An 18,090-nucleotide genomic window follows, 5' to 3' on the forward strand; every position below is an offset into this window, starting at 1 on the left:
ACCCTTTAAATCACATGTAGTTAACATCAGCGGTGTGTACACCTCTGTGGTGAAGGTACCGGTGACAGCGTTGAGCAGGAGTTGAACATGAAAAAGAAATGTTTCTTTGTTCACGCCTCATAAAGATGGACCAGGGACACTGAGGAAGAAAGAAAACTGGCGTGCAGGGACGCCTGGGGCCTGAGAGTGATCACTGCACTGCATGTGTGGGGGAGAAAGAAAGTGTGTGCAGAGGGAAGTGATGCCTGTGGAGGCACCCTGGGGACACTCTGCCTCTGCATTTTACTTTCAGACTCTGCTGTGTTTCTCAACCTTTGCTGTGCAGAAAAGAAAGGAGAAGTGACAACCTATCAGCTGAGCATTACATTCAGCACAAATAATGTTTGACCAGCTGGAATAATAATGAGACTGGAAGCTCAGTGTCCAATTGACCTGCATGTGAAATCAGCTAATGGGGCTCTGATTTGTTAGTGTTGTTCTAATTAATCTAATATTTCTTGTTGCCAGGCCTTGTTAGTGGGCGGCATTATACAGAACATGACAGCTAATTAATACAGGCTATAAGGGCAAGACAATTAAAACCAGCGCACAGGAACGCGTGTTGAAGGTGTGAATGAGTAGACTTCCAAACTCAACCACTTCTTCTAAACTAAGCACATTTATTTTCACACATGCTGCATTTATAATAAAAAAAAGCCTGACGCATGCGAGGGGCGCTGGATTGTGCAGCCGGTTCTCCCGGCAGATCTAATTATGGGCCACAGAATGAATGTACCTTCACCCGTGAACCCACTTACCTGCCTCTGCAGAGGGTGTTACAAAGGAAAGCTGCTAATGAACAAAGCTGTGATTGTTTCCCCGCGTGCATACAAACCTTCTACATTTATAATAATTTAAACTTTAAGGGGGCAGCATATTGAAGATTAAGAAAAACAGCTTCTTCTCTGCTTTTTTGGCAGTGTTCTCACTGCAACTGGATGGTGGTAGGGGGAGAAAACAGAAATTTGGCTGGCACACATAAAGCAAAACGCCTAGAGAGGAAGAAACACACTTACACACGCTACAATGATATACAGCCATGAAGAAGTGATGAACCATCTGCTCTCTCGGGTGGTGTTTGTGTGTCAGGGGCTGCGTTTAAGATGCATAAAACCCCTAAAAGTTTTAAAATCTGGCAGGAAAAAGACAAACAGTCTATCTATGCAACAGCCAAAGTCATTTTATTCCAGCATGAAACTGATCTCCACAATATTAACATCCATTGTCAGTTAAATAAAAAAGGATATAAAACAAACATAGAAAATGCAATACAAGATCTCCTCATTACTTAATCACTTTAACTATTCTGGCCTTTATATCCAAAGGCTTTGATTCAACTTGCGCAGCAGCAAGTCTACACTGTTATAGATGGGGATAATAAAGCATGTATTTGTCTTATAATGTATGGCGCTCACAACAGAAAGGGAAAGAGCTTTACCCTGATGAAGATGTTCTGGGAGAGAAGCCCCAAAATCAATATATGCTCTGTGGGGAAAATGAAGAGAAAATGATCTTCTTTCTTACCGGCAGGAGGAAAAAATGCTGTAAAGGTCAGCCAAGCGGCTTTGGGCTAAGTGTTTTTTCATCTCATTCAAAAACAGTGTTACTTTACCACAAGTCAATGAGATTCTGTGACTGATATACCTGATGTGTGGATGCTGCGGTAGCAATTCCCCCACTGTGCTTTGATTGAAAATAGAGCATCCACCACAGCGTCCTGCTTATCAAACAGCCAGCGGGATGTTTTATTATGCCTTCACAGTACTCTACGGAAATCTTCAATTTAAAGTTTTCTCACTGTTAATGAATAATGTGTCAACTTGGCGACCCCTGGCCCACAGTCCGCCAGGCATCTGACAAAATATAATGCCAATTTATTAGAAGTCCGCCTGTACTGATGTCTAGGTGTCTGTTTTAGAGACAAATCACTGCATGTTTGAGAAATAATGCACTCTGCTGGTTTACGGCAGCACTCATTTTCCACCTCCAGTTCAGTTCACTTGTCACTGAGAGTACTGCTCAGCCTGAGAGGGTTGTATAATATTCTCCTGTAGTTCTGGAGGAGCTTTGAAACAATAACCCTCAAGATGCTGAGTTGTGATTGGCTTGGAGACTGCAAATTTTTTTTTTTAGAAACTGGGGGTGTGAAGTTTCAAAAACATTTACCAGGCAGAGAAGCTCAAACGAAAGATGCTATTCAGATAAAGGAAATGTAGGATTCAGGGTTTTTGACCTGTATGTGGGAGTAGGAACCATGATCTTTCATGTAAGTCCCCCAACTTTGTGGTGGTGCAATACCTAATTTCTCGAACACCCCCTTGACAACATCGACAAAATATTGTCAAGCAGGTCTTTAAAGGGAAAGTACTATTTTATGAGGTACTTATCCATAGTTAGTGTATTACCTACAGTAGATGGCGTTTGGCACGCTTTCAGTTTAGAGAAGCAGGCAGGAGTACTGACACAAAGGCTAAGCAGTTTACTGATGTGGACGGGGACAGCAGCAAAATGTATTTTAGACACCTGAAAAAGACCCACTTAAAAAGAAATCAATATCAGTTTAATCTTAAGCTATATTCAGAATATTTTCGCTTTCGATTTTCGACTTCCTTGACAAAAACTTTAATTTTACCTCGCAGCACACGGGAGTGACTGGCCTATTGTTGCCACGATCATTTAATTTGTGTGTTAAAGTGTGTTAAAGGATTAACTCAGATTCTACTTAAGGAAATACAACCCCACTTCAAAAACTCTTCCCTTTTAAAAAATTGAAAATAGGTAACACAATTGCATAACACCTTAAATTGGTGACGAAGAGTCGAATGTGTGAGATAAATTATCGGATGTAAATAAATACATGAAAAAACTAATGATTCACTGTTTAATGCATTTGGATGGGGTGCTGATGGGACAGTAAGGCCTGCGTTTAGTGTTCAGTGTAATTCTCCTTCGTGTTTCAGCTCCATACAGTCAGACGCTACAACATCAGATTCATCTAGATCGAGCTCTGCGTCTTGATAAAAGCTGTCCTCTCGCTGTGACCGTCCACTTCCTCGCTGTCTGATTCAGACTGGTATGCGATCATGTCCTCATCCCCCCACACAGTGGGGATCCCCTTGTAACATATCCGTGCCTTCCTTTCTCGTCCTTGGCCGAAGCCAAAACCAAAGCCCACCCGCACCCCCCTCGTCTCTGAATACACAGAGGGCAGTTTGGTCCTCCAGCCCAAAGACGTGCCCCTTGAGCGCATCTGTAGCAAGAGGAAGACCCCGACGAAGGCAGCCAGGATAAAGGCACAGCTGAGCACGGCCACTACGGCAGCCAGCTGATTGGACGGAGCTTCGCTGACCCCCGGAGGTTCCTCGCCTTGTCCGCTGTTGTCTTCTGCCGCTGGCATCTCCTCCTCTGGCTGGGCGCCCTCGCTCCGGAGTTCCCCGGCTAGTGGAGATTTGCGCTGGACCTGGTTCTGGTGCAGGCAGGAGGTGAGAACGAGGTGGCTGTGAGGAGGGCAGGACAGGCAGTCTGTAGGCCCCGTGCCAGAGCATGTGAGACAGGCGGGGTTGCAGGGTAGGCAAGCCTGGACAGAAGACAGGTCCACCCAGTTCTCAAGGGAGAGGTTGAGGAGCTGCGGCCCCGAGGTGAAGCCCGGCGGGCATAACTTCACACAGCCCTGGAGGAAGAGGGAGAAGCCGGGGCTGCACTCTGGATGAAGCATGGCAGAAAAGCACAAGGGAAGTTTAGTTTCATGCAATCCAATAAACAAAAACAAAATGGCATTCACAAATATCTGGTTTTACAAGCCCCATAATTTCTTCACAATTTCCTTTGGAAGTTTACTGGAAGAACTACAGTGTATAATTTTGGGCCACAATTACTCTGCTGATTATTTTCTTGATTCATTGATTAATCATTTTGTCTCTGTGAAAAATGGCCATTACTTAATTGCCTGCAAATTGCTTTTTTTGTTTCAGTCCAAAGCCCAAAATATTTCAGTTTGCGAATGTGTGAGACAAATGGAAGATCTGAAAAGCTGTTTGGTATTTTGCTTGAAAAAATTAGGATTAATTCATGATCACAGTAGTTGCAATAGTTTTTAACTCTTAACTCTTAACTATTCATATTTTTTTCTTATTGTATTGACATAGAGAGTTCTGAGAAGGAACAAATGATAACTCATTAATTTCAGTCAATCAGTAAATTCTATAATACACACTGTACATAGCAGCTGGGCAGAGTCAATAAGCAGTTGTTTATTTTCAGAGGAAGTTCCTTTGAAGAACTGATGAAATCTTAATAACTGTAAAAACTTAATTCTCCATATTTGCTCAATTGTATGCTTTCCTTTGATTCACAAACCACAGAAAGACATTTGCATTTTCACTGATCTCATGAGCACTGACTAAAAGATGGTTCATTTGATTTAAAAAAAAGACCATAACCAGTAAATGGAAGTTGTACCAAATTAACATGGTGTCCTTTGCCTTTATAATTATCACCAAATAGCCAAGTTCTTTCCAGGAACCTTCTACTTCTGTGGTATTACCAGTAACTCTTGAAATGTAAATTTCAAATAAATTATGGAGAAGTCTGGAATGATTAAGAAGAAAGCCTCTGAACGCTTGGAGGCAGAGTGAAGCTTCCGGCCTCATCTGCCTTTCAATGGGGGAGTCATCCTCCTGAACAGTTGTTGACAACGTAGCACCTCTCGCACTGACGCAGCTCTAATCTCCCCTGCTGCTCCTCCATACGTCCCTCCCTCTGATTCAAACTAATATGACATATGGCAATGTGCATATTCATACTGTGCGGGTAAACAAATGCAAAAGAGGCCTGTAAATGGGTAATCTGTATTCACAACATTTGCTTTTCACAAGTTGAAATACCCAACACAATCTGACCAAAAGCCTGTTTTGTAACAATGACTGTGTGCCAGTGCCAATACAAATGAGCCCATTGCACTTAAGTGGCTCCTGTTCAAAGTTTGTGAAAAGCCTGAATGATCTCACCAATACAGATCTGCTGGGCGTCGAAGGTCTTGCAGCTGTTGTTCGACGGCCGGGGGAAGTCAGATGATGAGGGGTTGATGACGCTGGGTCCAGTACCCCACAGGATGAGGGTGAACTGACTTAACACAGCTAAGAGGAAGGAGAGAGAGAGAGAGGAAGGGGGGGATATTAATGTGGATAGGAGTATCAATGTAACACCTCTTTTAGAGAGGGAACAGTGTGAACTGGCTGAGAAGAGGATATGGGGGTGGAAGAAAAGAAAACAAGGGAGAGCGGACCAAACACAACACTGGAGGAGGATCAACACCAGCGCAGGAAGACATGCCTCCCATCTAATTTCCCCAGCTGCTCAGAGAAAACAAAGCTGCAAAAGAGTTCTAGGACTTACAGAGTTAACTTCAGTTTTACAATCCATATCCGTCCACATTGAAATATAGCCATGCCTTTAGACAATAGTAACTTTACAATATCTTGATTTGTATAGCACCTTTCAAAACAAAGTTCCAAGGTGCCTGACAATAAAACAAAATGCAATTATGAACACATAAATAAAACAATTTAACAATTTATAAAACAATGTAAACGGAGGAAAAAGTCAATAAAAGGCAATACAATAAAAGGGAGTTTTAAGGAGAGATTTAAAAGATGACACTGAGTTTGTTCCAATGCTTCACATATAGATGTTACCGCAAAGAAGCTACAAATACTAAAACAAAGCTTAACACACATCTTCAACCCAGCAGCATGGAAGATCTTTACAGTCATCACCAGTTCAAGGCGGACAGCGAAGATTAGTGTCACCAATTCAGTATCCAACCGAATGTGAAATATGTTCACAGTCCGCCCTTCTGTTCCTGAGTTATGTCGTTGAATAATGGCAAGAAAAGTGTTTCTGCAGAACATTAAGATGTCACTGAAACTGCCCTTTCGGATATAAAATGTCATCTCTTCATCATTTTATTCTATTCGACATTTGTGTGAAATATTGTCATAATTAGCCTTTTCAATTCTTGAGTTTTGGTCAAAAACGTATGTTGTGATTTCACAGTGACCTTGATTTTTGACCTCCGGAATCGAATCAGTTCATCCCCGAGTCCAAGTGGACATCCCAGGTTCTGTAGATATCGTGCTCACGAGAATGGGACTGATGGACCACCCAAAACAAATGCCTCTGTCCATGGCGCAGAGGTATAAAAAACATTATCCAAGGCTCAACAATAACAATGACCCGACCACCGAGAGCCAGCTAGTAAACCTCGCAACTCGCCCGATCAGGCATTTGATCAAAAATATTTAAAAATTGTTTTTTTTTCTGGAGATGATGAAGGAAGTTACTCAGGAGAGAGCCATTTCTGTTGATTAGTGTGGCAGCAAGTAAAGACTAGGTATATGAGCTAAAGCACAAGTATTTTTTCAAAGGCATGCCAAGTTTCCAAAACAACATAGCTGGAGAGCCAAAACAAGAGCCAATAGCATTTTTCTTGCATAGCAGCATTGTTGTTATTTGATAACCACTAATAAATTACGAGTTAGTAGAGGGGAAAGTAAATATTGACTCTGGGTAAGTAGATTTCTGACCCTCTTAACTGACTGGGCTAAAAAAACATTAATATTGAACCCTTTTATCAAGATTCTAAAGTTGTTAATCAAAATGTTGCCAACCACTTTCTTCCAGAAGAGTAATTCTCTGTCCAGCAGCTGCAAAGTTTTAATCCTCGTACGTTTCTGAGAGTCGCTCCCTCGGTACCAAAAATGGTACAAACGAAATGATTAGAGGGACAGAAAACCGGGGAGCTGAGCAGAGGCTATTTGGAGAAGCATGAAAATATGCAAGAGGACTTGAGTTGATGAGGGGGCAGTGTACGCTGGCATGAATGTGGGTTTGATGCGATGTGTCCAGACTGAACAATTAATGATGATGAGTGGGGTTACCATAGTCACGTCCATTAGCTGCTACGTTTTCTATTTCTAGCGTCCATTCTCCTTGAGGATCTTCACCCCATGAGTGGGTAGTCATAAAGGCCCAGTCGTTGAATCCCTCTGAGGAGAAGTCATTGGGCCTGACAGAAAACAGGAGAGGTGTTTGTGTTATTTTTTCTGTGGTGAAAGCAGAAAGTGTGTGTTTTCTCAGAGAGTATACTTGTGGGAGTATCTGTACACAGATAAAATTGAGGTACGTGCACATTATGTTTGTCTGTGTGTGTGAAAGAGGCACAGCCAAAGACGGATTTATATCATGGCTCGGCTGTTGGTGTGTATAGTGGTGTTTTTTACTGGGTACCTGGGGAACAGCAAGGTGGAGCGTGTGCCCAGTGGGCTGATGAGATGAATGGCCAATTTTCCTCTCTGGTTGTGGGAGAGAGTGAGGCGAGCCTGAACGTGTTCCAGAGAGCTGACATACTCCGGTCGTCCCCAGCAGGCATCCACACTTTTGCTGAAAACCAGCTTGTTCCCGATGTCTCTGCAAGTTTGACGAGTGGAGGGAAAGGTGGTTAATGTTGTGTGGCTGCAGAAACGGACACAGACAATAGTGCTGTGCTAAAAATCCACGCGAGCATCCCGCCTCTGAGGAGATTGCGGTGACATCTATCTGGCTGAGCTGGATGATCAAACAGCAAGTGCTCCTAATGATACTAAACCTCACTGTGGTACACACACACACACACACACACACACACACACACACACACACACACACACAGACAGAGCTTCAAGTCCAACCTTGGTTCTGTGAGCATGGTGTGAACACACTGATGCTGCGGTCCAACTGTGGTCCAGTTCTGTGCCAAAGCCACCACGGCACCTGCATCCAGAATCCCATAACCGTACGAATGACTCACTGTGGAAAAAGAAGACGGAGGGGAAAAGAGAAAGACAGGTTGGTGGGTGGTGGTGATGAGATAACATCATGAAAAGAGAAATCACTGTCAGTCAACAATCCACTCTGTGCCATGATACTATGGTGTTATATTGGTTCCTCAATCCTGAGTAGGCGATCATAAATGCAGTTCCTTCATTTATCCAAATCACATTTAGACACCTCTTTCTGCAAATATACTATATTATTTAAATAATGTAAATGTGTTTCTTAATGTGTTGTTAATTGTTGTTATTAAAAGGAAGTTGGGATGGCTAAATAGTTTGAAGCTTCATTCATAATGTATGAATTTTTAATTTATTTAAATTTCTTTAATTTGAAGATTACCTTGGAATGCCATGCAGCTTTTTTCATGTCTATTCTTTCTGTTTAAAAGGCAGTATTTATGCACAGTTGCAGTAAAAGAAGGCTACACTAATACCATTAGTGTTACACTTTTGTCTTGTAGAATTAAATTCCATTAGTGGCTCCACAGGCTCCAAAGATTTCCAATCATTTCAGGGCCTTGTGAAATACAAAAGTGAAAAATGCATTTAAAAAGATTGATAATTAATTAAATAATTTCCATTTCGTTTTTATCTTAATGAAATATTCTGGTCCAGTCTAAATTTGTGGCATTCAACCTTTCAAATCCAACATTTTCACTGCTGTCAATGAACAGTTTCTCTAGCCTTCTGTGCACAAAAGAAGGCACACACCTGTATTAAAAAGATAGCAAGCAATTTAACAGCACCATAAATGACATCACCACAATCATAAACTCTGACTCATTTCAGCCAATGAATCACTGTGCTGATATTGAAAATTATGTGAAGTTTAGTTTTATTTTATTTTATTTTTTATAATTTCCCCTCAATAGAAGCTTTGAGTGTAAAACAAAAAAGGAAGACAAATGGTCTCGAGGAAGTATCAAAAATGCTGCTTTTCATCTCAGCTGGCTTGGTCTTGCACTGTAGCCTGCATGCCATGATCAGACGCTGTGTTCTAAGTAGTGGCATTGAAGAATAAGGACAACCCAGCATCTGAACAGATCAAATAGATATTGCGCACAATTTCACATGCTGTTGAATGTGCTGCAGCTTACCAGCTTATTAGTTATCTCGCCTGGAAAGTTGAGTCAGAAGTGCACTTCTCCATGTTGAATGTTTGTTTGGTGGCAAGACATGTGTTCATGTTTGTAAGTTAGATGAGATGGAGACTTAAGCAGGAAAGCTAATGTGGGTTGTTGTTCAGACCATCTGCTCCTTCTATGATAGAAGGCTGACTTTACTGCTTTATGCAAATACGGTTCAAAACGGAGCCATCATGGAACCTTACAATTTCTTTCTGATGTTTTCTCAAAGGGGAAAACAGGACAGGTGATTTGCAGAGCAGATATGCACCCCCCTCCAATTTGATCCCATTTCTTCAATGCTTAGCTGAAATGGTGACAAACTGTAACGTTCATCAAGCTGAGAGTGCACAGAGCAGAGATGCTGCGAGATTCAAGTCTCCAAGGATTTGGGAGTACACGGAGGAGGCAGTTGTGTGAGAGTGAGAGGTTATTATTGTGTGATCGTGAGCAAATTAAAAAACATTTTACTGTGCAAAGAATAGTTGTATTATATGTATATTACTGTATAATGCATGTGCTTAGAAAAAAGGCTTTTCTGTGCTCAAAATGTCCCACTGTATTCAGAAAAGAGGCACCATTTTGAAACAATATAATACCATCTGTGCTCAGTTTAGCTAGTTCAGTTTTATTATAGGATCCTCATTAGCTGTGCACTTATACACAGCTACTCTTCCTCCGCATCCAAAAACACACATTAGACTTACAGTTAACACAAACGGTAAACATTAGAAATATATTATAGAAAAAGATTAATAAGTAAGAGTAAAACTTATAACGTACGTGTGTTAATATGCGTGACTAAAAAGGAAGACTAAGGACTCTCAACAGTTCCCAGCACCCAATTGATTTCTGCACTAATGTTTCCATGTTTTCATCGTTCTATATATTACTGTTTTTTAAGAAAATAAATGATTTCCATGGAGAGTGAAAAGGGGCCTTCTGTTGCCTGTCAGAAAGCATTTGTATGTGACTTTAAATTGTCTTTTAATTGACTTTACTGATATGAAGGGTTTTGGATGATAAAGCTTTGCAGTGAACCTGTATATGGTTTTGTTTTTTTGAACTGACCAGGTTTCGATTTTAGCAACATGCTACACATGCACATTTGCAGAAACCAGAAGATGTTTGTTTTCAAATGAAGCCTCAAGCTTTTGGTAGAGCTCTAACCCTGATTATGCAGGTGTGTTCAAAAGGTTAAATCTTTTTTTGTGGGATTAAACCACTTTTTCTGGCAGTAATTAAACTGCACAAGAATAAGAATACAAAGTACAAGTTTGCTTTAATCATGTATGAAGTATTTTCTGTTTTGACCAGGAAAATTTGTTGTCAAGGGTGACGCCCAATAGCTTAGTTTCCTTTACTCTCTGAATGGATGTTGTCTTAATGAAGAGTTGAAGCTCATCAAACATCAGTTTGTTTTACTAGAATCTATTTTCTGATAATATTTAGCTCCCTATCTTGTAGCACACATCATTAATTAAAGCATTTTTTGGTAAGACGAAGATCGTTAATCATAAAAATATAACACAAAAATGGGCCTAGACAGCTCCCTTGAGGAACTTTACATTTTACAGACAATATATCCGAGTAACTTCCCATTAAAAAAAAGACTCAATCTATTACAAGCTATTTACCAGACAGCCTTCCATCCAGGCACCTGTAGATAGTCAAAATCCATAACACCCACACTTTCAGGAACAAGCTTGTGGTCAATAATGTTAAATGTTTCTGTAAAATATAATAGGACTGCCCAGAGATCATCATACTAGATTTGGAATAGCAAGCTTCTACCTCTGCGCCCTACTCCGTTGGTCCTCCAGTCCCCGGCGCTGAGGTGTCCGGGCCGGGACGTTCTCACCACCAGGTGCTGCATGTCCCTCCAGGTCAGGTTCATACTGCAGAGGTACAGCAAGGAAAGCAGAGTACTGACTTTCTGTCATGTAATAGCCAAGTTATTACTTTCTACATTATGCACATTATGAGAAAAGCCAGATTTGGCTGACCTCAACTGTATAATAATATAGTTGAGGAAATGTGAGGAGCTGTGGGATCTGGAAAAGGTCAGGAGTCTGTAGATGCACCTGAAATATGATCCACCTGAGCATATACAGAGAGGAAGGCCATACATTTCTGAAATATTATACTGATATGTAGAGGAAGCCCTGGGGGATACATCAGTCAACCATAACAAAGGTGTGGACTCACATTATGGTTTTAACACCGTTGTAAAACACCAGTATTTAAGGTACATTCTTACCTACTGTGTTGAAAGGTCAGGGAACACAGTAAAACAGTGATACAACACTGTGGAGGACTGTGTCTAGACCTCTCTGTAATGACAGTTTCTAATGAGGTCTGGGATTGAGGGATGAGGTCACCTTCCACACAGTACAAGCCCAATAAAAGCATGTTTTTTTTATTATATAGATAAATTAAGAGGCACAGCAGGGAAGCAGTTAGAGGAAAAGCCTTTGAGTCACCAATGAGGAAAAAAACTGCTATATGTTTGAAGATAATCAAACCATGAATCACACTGCTTACTGAGTGCAACCCCACAGTAGACAGAAATAGAAACACAGAATTGCACTGTTGCGCATCACCTCCGCCATGCTCCGCATCAGCATTCACATCTCACATCCTCTCATGTGTTATTAATGGACAAGACCCCCTCCCGCCCCTCATCCACTCAATGTCACCTCAGAGCGAAGGGGAAAATAATAAAATAATAAAACACCAGAAAGCTTCCGCCTATTAAATGATTCCATCTCTGTGAATTCCAGTGTGGTCCCAGTCTGATAAACTAGCTTCCCTGTTATTACTGCTGCCTGTCAGGACGCGGGTTGACAACTGTGGTGTTAAAAGTGAGAGATAGTCTAGCTGGTGTAAACTTCAGGTCTGTCAGTCTGTGCCCTTCTCTTCTCATATCTGAGGTGACTGAGATAAAACAGACACGCTGAGTATGTATACCTGAACTGAAACCCTCGCTGTGAGGTAATACAGGATTTGATTTTGACACCTGTCAGCTACATGCTAATGCGGAAATGAAGAGAATTATGCAGAGTGGAAGACGGCTGACTGATAAGAGGACTTAACACACCGCAAGATATGACTGAAGATACGAACATAATGGAGAGCACATTAGAGCTGCTGACAGAAACTTGGATTCTGACACCTGGAGTCCTAAGCGAGCGATAATGAGAGACATTCTCCAGTTAAAATCTTCACTGCCGGCCCTACAGGTATTCAGATGTCTGTGTGGGCTGCAGCTGCTGATTTGTCTGGCTAATTAACTGATTATCAAAAGCTTAATTTGCTGAGGAAAGAATTTCTGTGCTGGGATTTAGGCCAACGCCGACTCCCAGACACTCGTGCACGCACACATACATGCATACGCCTCCCACAAGTGCAGGGTAGATCGTAACAAATGAAGTTTACAATACAATTTAATTTAAGTGTTTACTGTAAAAGTGTATTGGCTACAGGGTTGACTACAAAAATAGCGATAGGAGGAAGTTGCGTCCTCAACTCACTTGGCCTCCAGAGCCAGAGCGATGATCCCAGCAGCCAGCGGGGCTGAGGCAGACGTCCCCGTGTGCGAGTCTGTGCACTTTTGCCTCAAGTCTGTAGTCACCTTGGAGACAGGAGGGAAGAGAGAAGTGCACACAAATACAGAGGGTTAGACACAGTTAATATGACACAATGAGTTTCCCACTCCAGCATGAGTGAAGATCATGGTGAGAGAGGTTAGACAGGGGAGAGCTGGGGACAATGGGAGCTCTGCCTGCAGCAATCGGAGGAGGGGAGGAGGAGACGGAGAGAATGAGCAGGTAGGTTCAGTCTCAGGTCTGTGGATCCCTGCCAATGGGTCACAGCCAGGGCAGTGAATGTCAGCCAAATCAGCCCAGCTAGGTCGTGTGGCGGTGAGACAAAGTATGTTAGCACTCCGGGTACAACTCTGCTCTCGGCCTGCCAATGCCAGAAAGCTAATGAGGCCTGTCTGGGTCACGATGGGTACACGTTGGAAATGACAAGAAGCCAGAGGGCAAGGCGAGCTGGGAAGGTCAGGGACAGATTCTTGGTTTGCAACTTTTAGCCTGACAGATTGTGGCACTAATGGCCATTATCTGTGGAAGAAGTGTACGTGTCGGAGGAGTAAACAAAAGGAGGTGTCTGCTGCACAAGTCATCTTTTAGATATCAGGCATCAGAGCACTGGATAAAACAACAATGACACTGTCAAGTCTTAATGATAGTGATGAATTACTTATCCAGACCTGCTGGTTCAAGCTTCTTCGATGTGAGGATTTTCTGCTTTTCTCATCTTTCTATCATTTTAAAATTGAAATTTTTGAATTATCTGATGTAATCATCTAGGACCTTGTGATGGGATTTGTTGGTTTTTTTTTTGTTTGTTTTTTACTGTGCTCAGACATTTTAAACTAAGGCTAAGTGATTAATTGATTGAAGTGAAAAAATAATCCCCAGGTTAACCAATAACGAAAATAATAGATAGTTGCAGTCTTATGCTAAATTTGTGTTTACTTTTGCAAACAAGTTATAAACCTAGTCATAACCCTCTAAATCCCACAACCACAACTGTTTTGAAAGGAACTTTTTCTTGAATTTGTTTTAAGAAAAATTACACCATTTATCAAAGTCAGAAACTATAAAAACAGAAATTATAGTGAGATTTTTCAGTCTTTGAGTAACTAATGTATGCTGAATGTTTCTGACAGAAACCAAATCTGAGCTTAAAATAGTGATATTTCCTCAAAATCACTTTATTTAAGACTCATTTGCACTGACAAGATCCTGCAAAAAACATGAATATCTGCACAGTAACATGACAAAAAAATCAGCAAAATGACTGAACTGCAGCCTGTTTACACAGAGCAGAGAGGAGAGGACAAGAGAGGTTGAAAGTTGTAAAATATATATCTATATATCTATATCTATATATATATATATATATATATATATATATATATATATAATATAATTCAGAAAGTATAGCATGTGGAGCCCCTTTATTAACACTTAAGGGGACTTGGGAAAATGCTCCATATAATGATACCAGTGTATTCACATTTTTGTAAAATAAAAAAAAATAAAAAATGTAAATAGCTTTTTTCCATCCTTTCTTTAGTGAGAAAGTCTGACATCTCTTTTGTGCATTAAAAAGACACATCAGACTATACTGTTTCCATAGAGCTACAGGACTTAACTTATACATTGCAGTAAAAAATGAGGCCACAGTGAGTAAAATGTCACAGGAACAAAAACATCCTGAAACTACTTGGGATTTAACACATACCCAGTGCCTCAAGAGATGTCAGGTAACCAAATCTGTCCACTGAGTGTGCTACTTGTTTATAAGTCTGGGGCCGTATTCTTCTTGTGATTTGACAGTCTAGACACAAAAATAGCAAACACAAAAATCTGACAAAGTGATCATAAATCCTCGTTTTGGATGAACGAAAACTGTATGAACTCGCTGATACAACAAACGGCAGCTTTTGACTACTAAAGCAACAATACAACAGCTGCAATAAATTTCAAAATGACTTTCAATTTCATCAACTTGATGAGTTGTGTTTGCTCGCCTGCAGCAGGCCTCTGGTGTATTTTGGAGTGAATGGCAGATTTATGGTTATTTTATGTTATTCTATGTCCCTGAGGCGAGCCTTTCTTCAGCTGACGAGCAGCTTGAAGGAAGCGTGTGGCATCTCTCAGTACTTGCCAGCTTTGCTCAAGCTATGTAACATATCAGTCACTCTGATTTGGACAGTTTGATTAATCTTTTTGATTTGCAAGAGACAAGATGAATGTATATTTACAGTGGAAAAGCGACATTAACTTCTGGCTGACTGATAAAGCCAACGCAAGGAATGAGGTGTATGTTTATTTTTTGCGATGCTGACATTTACAGTGTGCTAGAGACTCAAAGCATAAAAACAATCCTACACAAAATCTGACATGTTCAAAGTGTGAGCGTGTACACCTACTATCTGTTTCTCCCCCGGGTTTCCAGAGCTGAAGGTTGTAGCGAGGGTGGAAGAGCAGGGCTCGCTGTACCACGGCACGTTGCCGGACTGCGTGGTGCTGCTGATGGAAAGGGTGTAGATGCTGTTGGTGTAGCCGTCACAGTTACAGCTGTCCTGTTCCCGGCCACCATTTCCCGATGCCCAGACAAAGATGGAGCCTTGGCCGCCACGTCCCTGTAGTACAGAAACACATATATGCTCATATACACATGCACAGAAAAGGTTTAGAGAAAGAGACTAACAAGGCCGGCTGAAGCGTGAAAAATTGCCTTTGACAAAGACGTTTGTCTCACTGCTTAAATACTTGTCACTTATGTGCTTTCGTGCAGAAGCAGTGAAGCGCTGTGGGCATAAGTCTTATTAATACATCATAATGTCAGCCGACTTATTGCAGCAGAACATCAGATAACAAATAGAAGAAATGTAATTACAATATCTACTCAAGCTGAATATAATTCAGGGGTATGATGAATGACAACATGATATCTGGCAGTGAGACTGTATGCTCCTAAAATACACACTCTGTATGAGCGTTACATCAAGTCCAGTTAGGTCTGGACTTGCCAACAGGAGAAACATTTTAGCACAGTAACAAAGGGTGTCGTTTGTCAACTCAGGGACATCGCTAAGATTAGATTGTTCCTTTTGTTCCAAGACACACAAATCCTTTTTTATGCATTTGTCTCCAGCTGATTAGATTACTGCAACTCCTTAATCGCTGAAATGCCCCAGAAATCGATGCACCGCCTTCAGCTTGTACAATATACGGCTGCCAGAGTGTTCACAAGTTGTAGAAATTTTTTTGCACATTCTCAATTTTGGTCTCCCTGCGCTAGTTACCTATGGCCTTTTGAATTGATTTTTAAGTTTTACTGCTTCTTATTTTTAAGCCACTGTTTGGTCTGCCCTCTTCCTACACTGCTGACCTTCATTCTCTCACTACATAGCTCATGGTGGCCTGAAGTCTGCAGCACCAGTTGTTCTCCCCAGGGCCGGGCTGGAGACAGAGACAGAGGGCAGCGGGGCATCTGCAGCCAGGGCTCTGAAATAGCCTCTGGGTAGAGAACAACCTCAGTGTCCTTTTTGTTAAAGTCATACAGACACATTTTTTTAAACTGGCCTTTAATTAGTTTTACTTTTGCTGTCATGTTTTATTATGCTTTTCTTCTTCTAAACAATATATTAAGCAAGGACTTTTTCCCTTTGTCACACCTTATTAACGCTGCGCCTTTGATTTGTTCGCCTGTGAAGCGTTTTTTCGAGTGTTTATTTTAAAAAGCTGAATAAATGAAGGCATCATTATGGTCACAATTTACTCACATCTCACATTTCTATTCAGCATCACACCCTGTCATTCAAAAGTTAATTAAACAATTAAAAATTCCTTTCATGTCTTTCTTTGAAAAATCTTTCATCAAAGTGCGAGCCCAGACACTGTGTCATTCAGAATGAAACTTAAAGATTAAAACTTGTATTCTTCCACACACAGTTTGAAACAAGTGGGCAGATGAAATATATTCTTTTTTGGAGAATAAAATAAGAAACCAAGAAACACATATGGTGAAGACACAGATGAAAGAAAGTGGAGGGACCTTTCTTTAATCCCACATATAGAGAGCAGGAACAGTGAAACAGTTGATGGCAAGCAAGACTTTAATAAGGTGCGAGATAACAGATGTAAAGCATTTCTTCCTCCCTTCCTCTTGGTCAACCACAGATCGACAAAGCTAGACACAGAGGAACATAAAAACAAGCGTTTGATGGAAAAAGCTGCAGGGATGTTTTACTACTCCTGTTGTTAAAGATTGTGATAGACTGTCTGTTCTGCTCTCTGCCTGCTTGAGTCTGGCCTGGCTGTTAAAAAAAATACAAATAAAAGTCCTGTCACATCATCAGTTCCAGTATTCTGGCTTCGCAGCCCTGTCAAATATAAAGATACTGAAATCTTTGCTGCCTTATCACTGCAACGCTGCTTTCTCTGGCTCCGTTAATCACGTTTTATGCTTGCGTGTACAAAGGGACCTCAATTTCACCTGAACACAGACTTCAAATGAGCCTCTTCAGAGTAATTTTAATAGGATTATCCATTTAATTTTCTTAATGGATTCCTACATCTCCATCTCACAAATTATTACAAATTTGGGGGGAAGATTTCCTTCAGAGGTGTGTGTGTGTGTGTGTGTGTGATGCTGTCTGAATCCTATCCTATCATAACACAAGAGTCTTAAAGCTCTAGCTAATACGCCTGAACCTTCCAGCCCAATTTATGACCTGACGCTGCCTTTGCTGCAGGTTACAGAGGCCAGACGATAACGCCTCGGTGCTAGGGGGTTATCTCGCTGCCAGGAGAACACACGCTGAACCAGAAAGGTCCTGTTGTGCTGCTGTCAGGCAATTTCTCCTCACTAACACCCTGTGATATGTGGCACATTTCACATTTTGGGGATGTGACATTTGAGTCATACTTTTCCACAGAAAATTTGCAGTTTCATTCATTTATATGCCAATTACTGAGGTCTTTGATTCCGACTATTGTTGTGCATCACTGGCAGCTGCTCTGATTCTATTTTCTCCCATCCCACATTTATCATTTAGCTGTTCCGCTAACGCCTCTTGATGCAGCATGCTGACACATGAGAAATGATGACATTAGCCTTAGATAATATGTCATACTCTTTCATGTCTCACTCTATCCAACCCGAAAGGGCCAATGAGAGGGCAATTAGCAAACTCACCTTGAGTTTGTCCTTTCCTACAGTGTATCTCAGAAAGATAGGCTCAATTAAAGTTTGATACAGAATGATTGTATACGTAGGTAGAAAAAAGTTTAGATGACAGATTTTCATGAGCCTTTTAATGCCGACATGAGAGAAACTGCTCCATATGGAGCTTAAAAGGAATATTTCAATGTGTTAAAAAATACATTAACAGTGTTCCCAGCCTTGCTAGATGCTGTTAGATGAGGAGATCGATACCACTTTCATGTCTATATGGTAAATATGAGCTAGCA

At 41.1% G+C, this 18,090-nt stretch overlaps 1 protein-coding gene across 2 annotated transcripts in view; it reads right to left on the minus strand.

The window, feature by feature from the left end:
• Positions 1-1,195: 1,195 nt before the first annotated feature.
• Positions 1,196-18,090, minus strand: part of furinb (furin (paired basic amino acid cleaving enzyme) b) — an 86,974-nt gene continuing 70,079 nt past the window's right edge. For both annotated transcript variants that reach the window (XM_059334413.1, XM_059334414.1), the window contains 8 exons: positions 15,042-15,254; positions 12,568-12,668; positions 10,829-10,932; positions 7,767-7,884; positions 7,327-7,506; positions 6,978-7,105; positions 5,046-5,174; positions 1,196-3,741 (listed from right to left, as the gene is read on the minus strand). In XM_059334413.1, coding sequence (XP_059190396.1) covers positions 3,035-3,741; positions 5,046-5,174; positions 6,978-7,105; positions 7,327-7,506; positions 7,767-7,884; positions 10,829-10,932; positions 12,568-12,668; positions 15,042-15,254 — 1,680 coding nt within the window. In that variant the 3' untranslated portion in view covers positions 1,196-3,034. The remainder of the gene's footprint in view (positions 3,742-5,045; positions 5,175-6,977; positions 7,106-7,326; positions 7,507-7,766; positions 7,885-10,828; positions 10,933-12,567; positions 12,669-15,041; positions 15,255-18,090) is intronic.

This window comes from Centropristis striata, chromosome 6 (genome assembly GCF_030273125.1).
Source record: "Centropristis striata isolate RG_2023a ecotype Rhode Island chromosome 6, C.striata_1.0, whole genome shotgun sequence".
Taxonomy (NCBI): domain Eukaryota; kingdom Metazoa; phylum Chordata; class Actinopteri; order Perciformes; family Serranidae; genus Centropristis; species Centropristis striata.